We start from the raw sequence: 16,947 nt of genomic DNA on the forward strand, positions 1-16,947 counted from the left end.
TGCAAATTAACTTAAGTGGCTCCCTGCTAGTACTGCAGTAATGATTCCATGATGATGTACATTGTATCAGATGGATTGCATCCAAACTTGAGTTTAAATCACAATAAGAATCAACGTTAACAAACAATGAAAAAGTTGCAAACGGGTTTCCTATTGCCACTGACTTAGTATTACCTGAGGATTTGACTGAGGAGTTAAGCCTCATGTCCATACATTTACAGTGAAACATAATAGGTGTCACCTGATGCATTAATACTTTAATACATTAATTTTTCAGGTGCTCATTCCATGTGTAGACATTTATTAGTAGGATAAGCCCCTTGAGATATATTATCTCATTTTCAAGGGGGTCTTTACACAAAAAATACGATAAATATGACAAATCAGCATGAATACACTTATACATACATGTGGTTCTGCTTCAGTCATAAACACTTTGCTTCATCTTTAAACCTCAAATTTTTATTTTACTTTCAGATGGACATGGCAGATTCACAAGGGATTAAGAAAACAGATGACCTCTGCAGTTATTACAAATCACATGACAACTCCAACCTCAGGTAATCTAACCTCAGGGAAATAGGGCTTGGGTTATAATCACAAGTCATTGAAAGGTCACTAGGTTAATTTATAGGGATGTAGACAGAAACAAACTAAACCCTGCAGCAACAACAATAATTCATACACACTGTCTTACAGCCAGTGTACACAGGAGCCAGTTCTGTCTTTGCTTCTAGAACTATTCTAGCTTCTGTGTATATATGTGTTTGTGTCCACTGGATCTGTGTCTGGATCATCACAAGTGTGACTCTTTTCCCTACTCTGGGAAATAGCAGGTCTATTTTTGCAGAAGCAGCAGCTCTGAGGCGTGAAAGTGACTTATTCACACATAAGAAATGTGTCTGCCAAATAAGAGATGCTCCATTTTTGAAACATACCTCCTTGGTTTAATGTCTTACCTTTCTGTGGTGATGTAGAAGTGTATACTGCAGGGTGTGTCAGTGCATCGTGACATCACTATTAGTGATTATAGGTGCAGGGGACCTAAACCAGCTTCTCAGTCCTCTCTTTCAATCTTAAAATATAAAAAATCTGATCTGTCAGTTTCTTTTATGTTCCCCACATGAATTTGTCCTTGTGGAAATTGGCCACAAGGACTACAATCTCCATCAGGTCTGCCCTTATAAAGTCAATGATTCATATCATTAATTGAGAAGCCCATAAGGTAAAACTGAAGACTTAAAACCACAGTCAAACTTTGGAAGAGAAAATGAAGGTGAAGAGTGAAATGATTATAATGTGATGTTAACAATCATTTCTGTTTTCAGTCTGACCTCCAGTAATGTTGCCCTGTACTTGTTGGCCAGCCTTAAGAGTAATCGGGTGATGGTTAGGTTGTTCCCAGCACCTTGAGAACCCAGTATGCTGGGTCAGCTGTCACAGTTTCTCCCCACTGTGATGTTGAAGTTGTTGAGTATGATCAGGTTATTCAAAGCACCCAGTACAACTTTTCTTTGTCTCTTTTTACGATAGGTCTTAACTGCTAGCTGCAGCCAGTCAGTGTGTAGGACAAGCAGTGTTTAGGAGTCTTTTTCTGGTTCCCCTGCTAAGGTGAGCAGTGCTGTCCTGTAACGGTCTGCTCAGTCGCCTGGGATGCTACCAGACTTGACTGCTGCCTACATGCAAGTTTGGAGCTATGACTCTAGTAAGCACTATCTGTCATTACACCTCTCCTGTCGCTACAGGACTTGTATCACCACAGGATTTGTACTGTAGGCAACATTTAGGGAGTCCTACATCACTTAAGGATTTCATCCATCAGGTACCCCCCACATGGCCGATGTTACTATATAGCGTTTAGTAGTCACATGTGAGGGTTTAGTGCAGGTGGGGTCCAAAGGTAAATAAGCTGTCTGAGGACATGGATATCCCTTTACACCAGATACACTACCTTCTCATTTACATCCCATACATCCCCTGTCATTCCTCAGTTCTTTGGTTAGTTGAGTAGTCATTGCACATTTATATATAGATATTAATTTGATTAGTAAATTTGCTTTTTTGGACAGTATCAGAAAATGGCTGCAATTCCAGAGCTGAAATACTGTACTACATTACAGAGAGGAACATTTTAAAAGTGCTTGCATGAAGTGAGCATATTAATGTCACCAGCAAAAGTAATTTTGAATGTGCCAGAACAACCAACAAAGAAAATGTTAGCGCTAGAACAAGCAGGTATGTTAAGTAGCTAATGCAATGTTACTTATATGTTTGAGGTCAGCTAATGGGGTCATCCTTTACCTTCTCAAAATAATCCCACACTTTCATTTTCCTTCTCCTTTCATACATGTGTTAGGAAAAATGATGTTATTGCCGCTGTCATTGCAGTACCTCTCTGTGTCCCATTTTTATCTTATTACTAAAGACTATACCAGCCTCTTGGAAGAGAAGTGAAATGTTCTCAAGTATATACAACCAAGTCCAGTTGCACTTTCAAATCCAACTGTTCTTGGATTAACATGAACTGGAAGACTGAGAATCTTTATAGTCTTCCCAGCAAATACAAAAACTCCATCCGAGGGAAAGTAGGTAAAATTAGCTTTCTAAAAATGTTGTTTTGTTGGGTACCTTCCACACCTTCGGGTAGCCTGATAACAGACATATTCTTCCTCCTAGCCTAGTTTTTGAGGCTGTCAGTTTGTTCAACTAAGTTCTGCATCTCAGAGCATTTGAATCTACCAGTGAGCTCAGTCTGAAGCCTCCTCCGCCACTGGTCTGTCTTTGGCCTGCTTCTCTGTAAATAATTATTTGTATGCTCTGGTACTTCTTTTGACATACTGCTGGAGACTAAAGAATGGGAGGTACAGTGCTGATGACAGTATAGTACAGTAGAAGAACCACTGCTGTTTGTGTGTTTCTGCTGTGTACTGTAGTGCAGCAGGTTATTTAGTGTGACTCCAGCACCCACTAAGTGACCATCTGGACCACTAAGCTCTTACACAGAGAGGCACCACATGTATACTAATGAAGAACCAATCCATTCTGGGCCAAGTGGTGATGTCACCAAATAAAATAGGTAGATAATAATAATGATAAAAATGATTAAAGGAGGAAAAGAATCGCAATGACCACAACTAGAGGGGAAACCAGACAGGGGGCATTTTTCAATACCAAGTACACCACGTTTGGACTCCCACATTTCTTTTTCAGGGTAAAGAGGGAATTAACAGTGAGTATAGTAAAAGATACACTTGATATCCAAACTGTAGTGTATATTAAAAATCAGATGAAATTTCATATTATCCGCACTGCTTCTGTTCATTTTCATTTGTACTGTATATATTTATATACTTGTTTTTTATTGAAATGTGGTAAACATTTGCTCTCTGATGAGAATGAATGCAAATGTATTCATATACATAGTTTTTGTGTTATGCTGAACTTCTGTCATTTTTCTCTTTTTCATAAATAGTGTTTTTTACATTACAGTACATTATTTCTGATACTTTGTTTTCACTATACCTTGCCTACAATTCTGAAAAATACATTATTCATGGAATTTTTACAGTCTTTGCTCTTTACTGGCCCCTTTACAGTTCAGTGCACTTCCCCACACCCTACATGTCAAGTCTCATGTTTTACCTGTAACATTAAGTCATAAATCCCTTTTGCACCAAGATCACACAATGTTGATTAAGAATTTAAGAATTCCCTCGAATATGCCATCTTGGGTTGTTAACACAGAACCACATAAAGGAGGCTTAATGCCAACCCAGTGTGTGTGATTTTATACAGCATGCCAGAATCAGAGGCGTGACGTGTAACATAGTAGCCTTAGCATCGGTAGGTGTCTGTTCTGCGATGCCGACATGTCCTTTTATACACATGACAACCTCCCATGCTGGCTTAAAGGTGCAGCATTCCACCTCCATATCACTTTAGACAGAACAGCGAGGCAGAATAACAGCACAATATTCTTGTCTTTGTTCATTATCTCATTATCTGTTATGTGAAAACATCACATGCCTACACAGTCAGTGAAATCAAAAGTGTGTGTCGTGATCACAGTTCTGTCATAAACTGGCTGCTGACAGCTGAAGAATCAAGCAAAAAGAATGGTAGCGCAATGGAGGTTGTAGACATTCTCTGGTTCAAACCTGACTTTGTTCAGCTCAACACTGAAGCAGAGAACAGAAAACAATTGCTCTGCTCTTCCTTGTGCATGTCTCAGTTTGTACACGTTTACAGCTTCTCATACTATTATCCTTGTATTACTCTTTGAACAGTGATACAGCTTCAAAAAATCCAATGGTTCGACTGACAAACTGAGATTCAACTTGACTTCTTGAGTGATGATTGGAATCATGGGCGTTTAGGGGACAGCACTAAATAACAAATTTTATTAAGGTTTACCTAAGGTTTTAGCAGCATTTATTTTGCAAGGACACATGAAAGAATCTTTCAGTGTCACTTTCTGGTGTCACCATTGATTTTGTTTCCTAGGATTTAGGATAGCAACAGGCATCTTAAAGGATTTTTATTTTGCAACTCACTTTGGGGCCTTGAAAACTGGTTTCCTGCTCTGAGACACTGCATAAATACAAGCCAAAATCTGTGACAAGCAACCAGATTATCTTCTCTAGTGTTGTTTTTGGCTTTTTTCCCCCTTTTTTGCCTAGTTTCTCTGATGTGTCTACATTTTTCTCCCTGGATTTTCTTGCTGTTCCTATAAAGTGAACTTTCTCAATGCATTGTCATTTTTGTTTCTTTCACTGACAGCTGTGACTCCAACTGACAACCTCCAGCACCTGGAAGAGAAGGGGAACACATCCAGTTCTGACAGCCAATAGCAAAATCTTGGAGCCTAGCATAGGAGGAGCCAGTAGGCTGAATCACTTCTGTGGCACTAACCAATAGGACTACTTCAAACTGGTAAAACCTTTTCTTATATGACAAAGGGGGAGATGCCCTCCCTGTTTCTCTGTAATAACTACTGTTGAAAGAAAAGAAAATGTTGCACAGTCAAGCTTTGAACAGTCAAGCCTAAAGTAAATGAAAGAAGTGAAGGTAAACAAACCATTGGTGTGTGAATGTATGTGAATGTGACAGAGCAGTCTATATACATATAAAACAAGTGCTGTATGAATGTGTGTGTGAATGGGTGAATGTAAGCTGTACTGTGAAGGGCCTTGAGTGATCAACATGGCTAGAAAAGCGCTCTATAAGTGCAGTCTGTTTACCACATTTATTTTCAGTCCATAAGAAGAAATTAACTGCAAGGTTTTTTCTTTTGAGTTTTAGCTTTGTAACCATGAGCATACAAAATAACCTTCTAGTACTGAATAAGCAATGCCCATCCAAATGTTTCTTCTAATTTCATCCATTTGTAGGTTGGTCAACATTTGTGTTGACCAACAGACCTTTTGACCAAAAACTGAAACAGGAACTAACTAAATGGATTCAGTTACTAAATCAGTATGTAATTCATGAAAAGCAACATTTTGTGCTTTTCAACATAATACAGAGTCCTCAGGTTGTTCTTTGTAATGGCTGTGTTATTTGTGATGGAAAAAAGTTGTGCAGTAGTAGTAAAGGGAAACTGTATCTCACTCTTTTTCAGATTAGTTGTCTATAAGATTTGAGCTTCGCTTTTTTTCTCTTTTTTCTCAGATTTTCTCATGATGTCAAGCAAAAGGACAATAAGTTTGAAAGTAGGCCTTAAAATTCTTCCACAGGTACACCTCCAATTGACTCAGACGTTGTCAGTTAGCCTATCAGAATCTTCTAAAGCCTTGACAAAACTTTTTTCAAGTTGTTTCAAGGCACTGACATCAAGCTAAGTGTATGTAAATGTATGACTTCAACTGTATCTGTCACTATAAAAAACACAAAATCAAATTCAAAACAAGATCAAGAAATCTCTATCAAGATTTCTAAACCTTTTTAACTCTGTGTGAATGAATGCTGCACATAAGTTGTAGCAAGGGCCATCAGAGGGTACTACCCACTGGAGCAGGGAATTTTTGCAAAGCTAGAACTATTGCCCAGGGGCTCACCCTAACCTGTACACATTATAGTGTAACAAGTTCCCAGATTTGTGGAAATGTTGGCAAAGGGCCATAAGACTAACCAGTATGATAGCAAACTTTCTTGTACACATCCTTTAACCTTTTGCATCAGTGTATGCGTGATTCAATGCCTATACTGTGGAAGTTTAAAACTGCAACTCTGTAATACAAACATAGCATGAACAACATTTTTTGATAATTGATATATGTAGTGGGACATTTGACAGTGCTGTCAACTTTTTTGAACTGATATTTCACATTACACCTTAACAGGTGTAACTAATAACATCAATAATGGCTACACTCCATTTAGCTGAACCATGTCCAGGGTCCTGGTACTGTATACATCATTCAAACATTCACAGTGTAGTGTAGGTTGGGAAATCTAATTGGAGTCAGGAGTCAGGAGCCTGGAGTCCAGTCCACCAGACTGGAGGTGTGGGGCTACTCCCCCTAAAAGTGGACACCCAGCTAAGATGACTCCAGATACATAATGCAGTGAGGTAAAAATGAAGCCCAGAGTAACAGCTAAAGGCTTAAAGGAATCATTGGAGCTCATTATCTCTGTTCATGAGTGTACCACACACAGACCAAGGTCACAGTGTACCTGGAATTTGCACGTTGACACTCAACAACATTACTGCAAAAATGTTTTGTGGATTGATTAAACTGATGCTGAATTGTTTGGGGAGAACATGCAGCACTATGTATGATGTAAAAAGGGCACTGTACACTAATGTGAAAACATTATCCCAACTGTGAAGTTTGGTGAAGGGAGCATCATGATTTGGGGCTGCCTTGCTTCCTGTGGTGTAATGTAATGGTGGCTGTCCACCAACTGAAGCACAGTAGAAGAATGATGCAGCAGGACAGTGATTGTAAACACAATTTACTACAGAATAACTTCAAACAAAGAAAATACACTTTCTGGAGTCAGAGCCCAGTTCTAAACCCAACAGAGATGCTGTGGAATGAGCTCAGAGAGCTCTTCACACCAGATATCCAAGGAATATGACTGAGCTTAAGCAGTTCCATTGGAAGAATGATCCAAAATTCAAAATTAATGTTGTTTCTGATCCACAGACACTGGAAGAACTTATTTGAGGTTGTTGCTGCCAAAGGAGCTTTGAGTTTTTAAATTCAAGGGTTTACTCACTTAGATCTTGTTGAGGAGCCCAGTTTCAGATGGGAAGAAACTGTTCTTGTGACCAGGGTGGGAGGGATCGGCCATGATCTTTCTTGCCCTCCTCACGGTCCTGGACATGTCAGACATGTGTTTTCCCAACTTCACATGCTGCCTCCTGTCCGACAGGAAGTCAGTGATCCACCTGCAGATGGAGTCAGCCTTGCTCAGCTGGGAGAGCTTGTCCTGTAGCAGTGCTGGAATGATGGTGTTGAAGGCAGAGCTGAAGTCCACAAACAGGATCCTGGCATAAGTTCCTGGGGAGTCCAGGTGCTGCAGGAAGGAGTAGAGGGCCATGTTGACTGTGTCGTCTACAGACCTTTTGGCTCTGTAGACAAATGGCAGGGGGTCCAGGAGTGGGGCGGTCATGGCTTTGAGGTGGGACTGCACAAGGCGCTCAAATGACTTCATTACCACAGAGGTTAGGGTGACGGGGCTGTAGTCATTAAGTCCTGTGATTCTTGGTTTATTAGGGACAAGGATGAAGGTGGAGGCCTTGAAGCAGGCTGGCACATGCCATGTCTCCAGTGAGGTGTTAAAGATGTCCATGAACACTGGAGCCAGCTGATCAGTGCAGTGCTTCAGGGTGGATGGAGTGAGTCTGGCCCGGCTGCCTTGTGGGGGTTCTGTCTCTTAAAGAGTCAGATTAGGTTAAGGTTAGGGAGAGATGGTTTTGGTTGGTTTGGAGTTTGGTTCTCTCCGGGTACTACAGCTTCTTCCCACAGTCCAAAGACATTAATTGGTGTAAATGGTGACTCTCTCTGAGTGTGAATGGTTGTTTGTCTATATATGTTGGCCCTGTGATGGACTGACAATCTGGTATAGATAATTGATGGGTGGATGGATGTTGTGTCTAGGGTTACAAAGTCTATTGGAAACTATGATGGTACTGTGTACAGGCAGGCGTGGATACAGTGCACCATTTAATATCAAAAAATATTTGGAGGTTTGATTGAAAATAGATGTGTACATTAAGATAAACACCCCCACATTGTTTTGTAGCCTTAGCAACATGGGCATTGGTAAACACGGGTGGAATACACCAACTAGGTGGTGTAGAGGGCTTCACAGGTCCAAAATGAAATGGACCTATAGAAAACTCACTCAAATATAGATTCAGTATCAAGCCTACAAGGCAGACTTTACATGCACATTAATACTGGGTGTAAAAAATACCTCTCTTGTTTATTACACTGACAAATAAACTGCAGATAAAAAAAGTTGAACCTTACTCAGCTTTTGCCATAGTGTCATACAGCAATGCACTGCATTGATCAATCCAATTTGTGAAAGAATAGATTCTTGGTAGATTACTCCTTAAAGTAAATTTTTAATGCAGGGGCTGTTTCTGATCTGAATGTCCAAGAGTGTATAGCCTATGTGAAAGACTGCATGCTAACACCGGTTTCCTGTGAGCTAAGAGCTGATATGTGCTAATTAGTGCTACATACAAAGTACAGCTGAGGCTAAGCTGTACTAAGCACTTGGGCAGCACTAAGTCCTAACTAATCAGAGTAGTGACCAGAGAATTGTGGATTTATATGCAGCCTTCTGTCATCTTTTAACAAATACCACCACTGAGGTGCCCTTGAACAAAACACTGACATCCTTGCTGCTCCAGTGGAGATGCTTAGTGACCATAGAGTGGTTGAGTGGGCAGCTCCCAGTGGGAACATGGGATGTTCTGTGATTTCTTTATTAACTATCAGGCACTTTGTGTTAATTTCACTTTGTCTTTACATAGTGGTACCTTGTAGCATGAATTGCACAGCCAATAGATGCTATGTGTGTGTGTGTGTGTGTGCAAATTATAGCAAATTATATGGTGTGTTTATATACTGTGTGTGTCTCTGCTTGCACACTAGGGGTGTAAATCACAAGTCTCATTATGATAGGATATTATATCGGTTCAATGGACAATGATTCAATGTTTGCCAATATCACAAAGTCTGTTATGATACGATTTCGATTTGATTTGATTCACGAGCCAGTGATCCATATGAGACGGTATCACCTGCTGATTTAACACCATCACTTCCATTCATATCAGTTCACAAAACAGCAACTAAAATATCACTTGACATTTTTATTCCTGAGCTCAAGCAGACATTTAAATGAAAAATCTACTCTTTTAATGAAAGTATTCACTTTAAAGAGCCGCATTCTGTTATACTGAGCTTTGAGGAAAACTGAAAAACTTTAAATTCCTGTTTTGATATTGTGTAAACCTCAATCCTATGTGGAATCTCAAACAAAATATTTTTAGAACTTATTGATAATAACTAAGGTAGTACAGACTTCCTGTATCATAGCTACACACTACACCTTTGGATAAAGGCCACATTCTTCATCATCAAATCACCACTCATACAACTTTTACAAATGATAATATTGTAACAAACTGTGATGTTATGCGTTATGTTAGTGTTTGGTTAGCGAAGAAACTTTATTCAGACTGTTAAATTACTGTTATTCCTTGGTTAATGAACATATTGTCAGCTTAGACATAGTGAAGCCTGTCTGTCATGTCAGCTGCCTGTAATTGGCTGGACGGGCTTTGGGTCTTTCCACAGAAAAGGGGGCTTAAAGTGAGTCAATGTAAGTCTAGCACAGAGAAAAGGTTTGGGGGTTTTGTTATTTTTGTCAGCATTTGCTATGGCCCACAGTAGGCTGTGCTTATTGTGCTTAAGTTGATGATGAAAACCAGCTGACATCTCCACACTTGCTTGGCGAGGGACGTTATAATATGTATGATGTCTGATCGATGTTTTTATTTTGGATCGGTGCTATGGGATCATTGATCATTGAATCAATGTATTGATGTAGATCAATATATCATTAGACCCCTACTGTATACATACTATTATTTAAGTGTAATGTATATGTGTGTTCCAGCTATTCTTGATATTGTTGCAAGGTGCATGTCTAGTCTTACAGTGATCTCGTTGGCTATTTCTTTCCTGTCTCTTTTTTGTTTGCTGATTTCAGGTCATGTGGTGAACTGCAGAGAGAGCTGAAGCGACAGTGGAGAGGTGACAGGGCTTTCCTTTCACCACCATCTTCTGCTTTTCCTTGGGCCCTGTGGAAGCACTTATCCAAACTAGTGCAGTGAAACACACTCAGCACTCTTTTACCTCCTTTCCATTCTGTCACTGCACTTATTCTCTCTTTTTCTATCCATCTATCTGTCCACCGTGCTTGATGAATAGCTCAGAACCTAAGCTCTCTCTCTTTCAGTAAAGACCCAGTGAAGGCTCTGTTGTTTAGGCTTCAGAGCTGCTAAAAGAAATAGATCATCCTACTCAAACAATGCATCAGTATATTTGACTACAGTACCTCACCTGCCATCCAGCTCAGAGTCTGGCTCAGTCGGAGGGTCCCATAGGCCATGTGGAGGGTCAAGGGCTTCATCTCTCTCTAGACTTTCTCTTCTCCACCTTGTGTCTTCATGTTTTGGGGGTCCTCCAGTGCCCCTGCCCTCTGTCGACCCCCCCGCACCTGCTGCCACCACGGCCGGCCACCCCAGTCGCCTTGTTGCCATGCCGACAGAGACACTGGCTCCAGCCCTGCCAGATAGCAAGGCCGCTGGCCCTGCAACACCTTTCAGTTCTGCTGTACCTCTCCGCATCCTCAACAAGGGCCCTGACTACTTCAGGAGACAGGTACTGTTAACATTACTCTGTGGAATCTTGTGTGTGTGTGTGTGTGTGTGTGTGTATACACATATACAACATATACAGTATAGTCCTATACAATTAAATCTTACATTGAACTGAAAAACCTAGGGCATCAGCCCATTTCACACCTAGGCCTTCACTGGTGTCCTATCTGAATTAATCCACTTCTTTATACTGTCATTATGATGTCACAGCTATAGAAACCATCAACAATATACAGAAACACAGTGTAACAGAACTTTGCATAGACAGGCATGTCATGTAGCCAAACGAAATGCCATTACTGAAGCAATACTATAAAGACCCAATTAACACAATTCAGTAGGTCTCCAAACACCACAGCCACAGCTGAGCCATAGACATCATCTCCAGCAGAAGCAGCAATATTGACTAATAAAATGACAAAAACCTAAACAATAAAGTATAGACAAAATGCATTTTACCCACAAAACTGATGATTATTTATAGACAAATAAAAAAACTTTTTCTGTTGAGTGGACATTCTCAACACTAAAGCAAATTAAAACTTGTATGAGAAATACGACTGAGCAGGATCGACTTTCAGCTTTAGCCTCCATAGCAATAGAAAAGGACTTATTGTTGGAACTGAAACGCACAGATAACCTCTACAACAGAGCCATTGAACTCCTCCTCATCGTCCAGCCATTGTGAGAGTTGAAAAGACAGCTATTAAATCTATACTAAAGTGTTTTAGCTTGCACTAGTAGCTATAGATGCAGTTTGCTAGCCCTGACCATGAAAATGTTTATGTTAGCGAAGCCCTGCTAGATGGCCCTGGCCTCACCAATTTGAAATCTGATTGGTTAAAGGATCTACAAGGCAACAGTTTCATTGCCATTCATTTTAAATTACCAGGGCCTGCGCTGTTGATTCTGAAGGCCCCAAGGCAGATTTCTGTTAACTTGGCAACACAGGGCTGAAATCTGATTCGATAAAAGCTCTTACATAAACAGACTGTTTTGGAAGCAACGTAACCAAGAGAAAATGAAATGAGATGAAGACAATAGAGTATTGGAAACAATTTAATACATATAGTATTTATGGGAAGAAACAGATATATAAAAATAGAATTCAGTGATTGTTACAGTGTTTGGACTAGATAAGTGTGACCACATGGGGGCGACCCGTTAGCCAAATGGTTAGAGTGCACACCATATGGGCGTATGCCCTGAGCAGCTGGTCCCTGGTGCGACTACCGGCCAGCCAGACCTTACGCTGCATGTCTTTCCCAAGCTCTTTTCCCTCATTTCCTGTCTCTATCAAATAAAAGCCAGAAATGCCCAAAACAATAACTTTAAATGAAAGCTGCAAGCAGCTTTGAATGGGCCCTTGCACTCTGCGCCCGTTGGGTGACCCACAGCCGCGGGATTGTCACAGGTCATGTGACATGGTTCTGCAACTGCGTGACTGCTAAACACAGAACAAATGGGTCAAAAGTCAATCACTGTGCCCATCAGTTGCACAGTTCCATCATGGGCAAATGCAGCCATGTGCAAAGATAGACCCTAAGAGGGGTTTAAGCCTCTGCCGTTTTGCTATGGCTGAATATTGTCATGTGGATGTGTTCAGGCCATGACACTTATCAAACAATTTAAGTTTGGGGCAGATTGGACAGTGATTTGGGAGTTACAACGACTTCCTGTTTCATGGCAAAGCATCAAAACTTGCCACCACGCCACATCAAGGGCCTCCTATAAAGACTCACAGTCTTCACATTAAAACATTGTTATGATCTTAATGCTTGTCTGACGACATTTGAGGTGAGTCAGATCAACCCTTGTGGATGAAACACATGGATGAAACAGACCTCTTATCAAACCTATGAAATGTGGGGCAGATTTGACAAAGTGTGTTTGAGTTACATCAACTTCCTCATTCATGGCACAGTACATCCAAATTTGAGGTCCCGCCATGGCCACACCCAGTGACAACAGGTAAAGCTTTTGATAACTTTAAATCACATATGTCTTACGACAAGTTAAGTTCAAACTCATCATCCCCAAATGGCAAAAAACAAGCAAAATTTGTGCATTAAAATCAAAATGGCTGACTTCTTGTAGGTTTTAGGCCATGATTTCAAGAGACTTTTTAGTGCATCAGGGTATGTTACACGTGTGCTGAATTTTGTCCACTTAGGACACACTAAGCCCAATGGCAAGGGGTTTTTGAAAATTTCCGGGGGCACTATTGAGCCATTTTGCCACTCTCATGAGCAAGACCCATATAGATGTCTGCATGGTGGGACTCTTATCAAATATGTCAAGTTTGGGCCAGATTGGACATTGTATATCTGAGTTACCACCCCATGGAGATGCATCAAATCTGCCGCGCTGCTACAGGATGCTACAGACATGCCCTTCAAATAAACCTCACAATTTTTACAATAAGGCATCATGAGGGTTTAAGGCTTTCCTGGCCACATTTGATGGATCTGTGGGAGGCTGTGGTTCAGGAGGTGGAGCGGGCGCACACCAAGCAGAACGCCAAATCGCCCCCGATGTGTGTGTATGAATGTGTTAGAGCACTGTGTATGTACAATGGCAAGAAAAAGTATGTGAACCTTTTGGAATCTCATGGTTTTCTGTACTAATTTGTCATAAAATGTGATCTGATCTTCATCTAAGTCAAGGGTATTGACAAATATAATGTGCCTAAAATAATAACACAAAAAAAATTCTGACCTTTCATGTTTTTATTGAGAGCAACCATAAAAACCTCATAGTGCTAGTGGAAAAAGTATGCGAACCCTTGAATTAATGACCTCAAAAAAGCTAATCAGAGTCAAGTGTTAGCATACCTGGAGTCTTGTTAAGAATATGAGTTTGGGGGTATGGACTAGAGCTACTTTGACTAATAAAAACCACTCAAACTTTTTGAGTTTGCTCTGCACAAGAAGAATACACTTATGTGAGCCATGCCTCGCCAAAAAGAGCTTTCAGAGGATCTACGATCAGGAATTGTTAATTTACATAAAGCTGAATGTGGTTATAAAGTAATTTCAAAGACTTTAGAAATTCACCAGTCACCAGTTAGGCAAACAATCTACAAATGGAGACACTTTGAGACTGTGGCTACTCTACCAAGAAGTGGGCACCCAGTCAAAATGACCCCAAGAGCACAAGAAGACTCATCAGTGAGGTAAAGAAACAGCCCCGAGTGACAGCCAAAGATTTGAAGGCATCATTGGAGCTGGCTAACATCTGTGTTCATGAGTCTACAGTACGTAAAACACTGAACAAGCAGGGTGTCTATGGCAGGACACCATGAAGGAAGCTTACTAAAATAAATAATATTTAATAAACTCTTGTCTACATCTGTCTAAGTCTAAAAAGAACATCTCTGCATGCCTGAAGTTTGCGAAAGAGCACATTGACACTCCACAGTGGTATTGGCAAAATGTTTTGTGGACTGATGAAACTAAGATTGAATGATTTGGAAAGAACATGCAGCACTACATCTGGTGTAAAAAGGGCACTGCATATCATCATGAAAACATCATCCTAACCGTAAAGTATGGTGGCGGAAACATGATGATTTGGGCCTGCTTTGCTGCATCAGGGCCTGGCCAGCTTGCAATCATTGAGGGGAAGATGAATTCCCAAGTGTATCAAAAAATTCTTCAGCATAATGTGAGAATGTCAGCTGAAACTCTGTACAACTTGGGTGATGCAACAGGACAATGATCCGAAACACCGGAGCAAGTCCACAACAGAATGGCTTCAGGAAAATGAAATCCACCTTTTGGAGTGGCCAAGTCAGAGCCCAGACCTCAATCCAATAGAGATGCTACGGAATGATTTGAAGAGAGCCATACACATGAGACATCCAAAGAATATGACAGAGCTAAAGCAGTTCTGCCAGGAAGAATGGACTAAAATTCCTCCTGAACAATGTGCAGGTCTGATCTGATACAGGAAGTGCCTGGTTGAGGTTATTGCTGCCAAGGGGGGGGGTCAACCAGCTATTAATTCCAAGGGTACACTTATGTTTTCCACTACCATTTTGAATGTTGAATGAATGTGTTCAATAAAGACATGAAAGATCAAAAAAAGGCACATTATATTTGTCAATACCCTTGACTTAGATGAAGATCAGATCACATTTTATGACAAATTAATGCAGAAAACCATGAAACTCCAAAAGGTTCACATACTATTTCTTGCCACTGTATATGTGTGTCTGAATGGGTGAATGTGATGTAGTGTGAAGCGCTTTGAGTGGTCAATCCGACTAGAAAAGCACTACCTAAGTACAGTCCATTTACCATCTGGTAAGCCCCAGTAGGAGAAGTACATCAAAATAAAAAAAATGTGATTTCCTGTTGCCAGTAGCAAGTGCTATGTTTATAATTGAATATTGGCATATAGATGTTCTCAGGCCAGGACCCTTGTCAAATTTGTGAAGTTTGGTGCAGATCGGACAATGTATGCATGAGTTATATTAACCTCCTGGTTCAAAAATTCACCACTGCACCACAGACACGCCCTTCAACGGACCGCCTCAATTTTCAAATGAGGCATCATGAAGGCCTTAAGTCTATCCTGACTAAATTTGGGGCAACCTGCTAATAACAGTACTTCAAAGTCATTTCCCTTGGCCAGTAGGTGGTGCTAAATCTTTATGTGAATATTAACGTGGGTTATTATCGAATGTGTGAAATTTGGGATTGATTGGATGATTGGAAGTATGTTTAAGTTACAGCAACTTAAATGCAATCTCCTGTTTCATGGCAAGACATTGAAATTTGAGGTTGCGCCATGGTCACGTTGGTGAAAACTCAAGCTTTTGATAACTTTTAATCAGAAAGGTCTAAAAAGTAAACTGACCAAGTTTGAGATCAATATGATAAAATTTCTAGAAGGAGTTTGTTCAAATACAATGTGTGTAGATAGGGAAAATGAGCAAAATTTGCATATTCAAATCAAATTGGCCAACTTCTTGCACGTTTAAAGACCATGATTTGTGCATCTCCGCATGTTACATGAGCCTGCCAACTTTCGTCCACCTAGGACAAACTAAGCCCAATGGGGAGGGGCTTTTGAATGTCTCCAGGGGGCGCTATAGAACCACTTTGCACCAAACCTCTAATTTCAGTATATTTAGGTGATTCATTTGCTAGAATAATAATAATCAGAGCAATTCCAACAGGACCATTGCATGCTTCATGGTAGGGCCTTAAAAGCATGGCTATATGGTGGCAATGAGAGGGAAGGTGATTAAGGATCAGTAAGTGTCAGAGCCATGATCTAGGATTAAACACAGAGCATCTGTGAATACATCAGGAAGAGTGCCTCAGGCTGTCAGACATGTAGAGGAGAATGAGGAGGAATTCAAAATATTGTGGAAGATCAAGGAAGTGGCTGACATCAAGAAATTATACCAGTGGTTAAAAAAGGTTGGCCTGAGTGATAACACAGAGGCTCTGATCATGACAGCACAAGAACAGGCCTTAAGCAGCAGATAAAGGCTGGGGTCTACTAAAGCAGGTAGGACCTAAGGTGCAGGCTGTGCAAAGATGCCCTTAGACAGTCCAGCACATAGTAGTGGGATGTAAGATGCAAGCTGGGACAGTATACATTTAGAGGCATAACCAAATGGCTGGGATAGTGTACAGGAACATCTGTGCCAAGTATGTATTAGACGTCCCCAAGTCCTGATGGGACATACCACTGAAAATGGTTTAGAACAACAGAGCTAAGATGAGGAGCAGACAAGGAGCAGAGGAGGGCAGTAGGGATAGATGTGGCAATTGCAGCAGACAGTAACGTCAAACAGAAGGAGCACAAGAAAAAAAGAGAATACCACAGCTGCAAGAACAACTGGAACAGATTGGGGCTGAATAATTTTGGGAAAATTGATTTGATTTGATTTCTAATATAATTTTTTAAGTCAATCTTCTGTCCAGTATTCACTACATACATGTAAAACGTGATAAAACATTACCATTTAAGAGATCACAGAAGCATTAACTGCTCTATGTACTAATCCAAGAATGAGA

General features: G+C 40.5%; 1 protein-coding gene across 2 annotated transcripts in view; it reads left to right on the top strand.

Moving 5' to 3' along the window:
- The first annotated feature begins 474 nt into the window (after positions 1 to 474).
- The window catches only part of LOC108898217 (protein FAM110B), a 29,535-nt gene continuing 13,062 nt past the window's right edge, over positions 475 to 16,947 (top strand). The window contains exons 1-3 of one of the 2 annotated variants that reach the window (XM_018698127.2): positions 475 to 560; positions 4,780 to 4,932; positions 10,240 to 10,913. In XM_018698127.2, the coding sequence (XP_018553643.1) occupies positions 10,791 to 10,913 (123 nt within the window). In that variant the 5' untranslated portion in view covers positions 475 to 560; positions 4,780 to 4,932; positions 10,240 to 10,790. Of the gene's footprint in view, positions 561 to 4,779; positions 4,933 to 10,134; positions 10,914 to 16,947 lie in introns of those variants that run through there. The other variant, XM_051068356.1, reaches the window with a different exon arrangement.

This window comes from Lates calcarifer, unplaced genomic scaffold (genome assembly GCF_001640805.2).
Source record: "Lates calcarifer isolate ASB-BC8 unplaced genomic scaffold, TLL_Latcal_v3 _unitig_4307_quiver_930, whole genome shotgun sequence".
Classification (NCBI taxonomy): domain Eukaryota; kingdom Metazoa; phylum Chordata; class Actinopteri; family Centropomidae; genus Lates; species Lates calcarifer.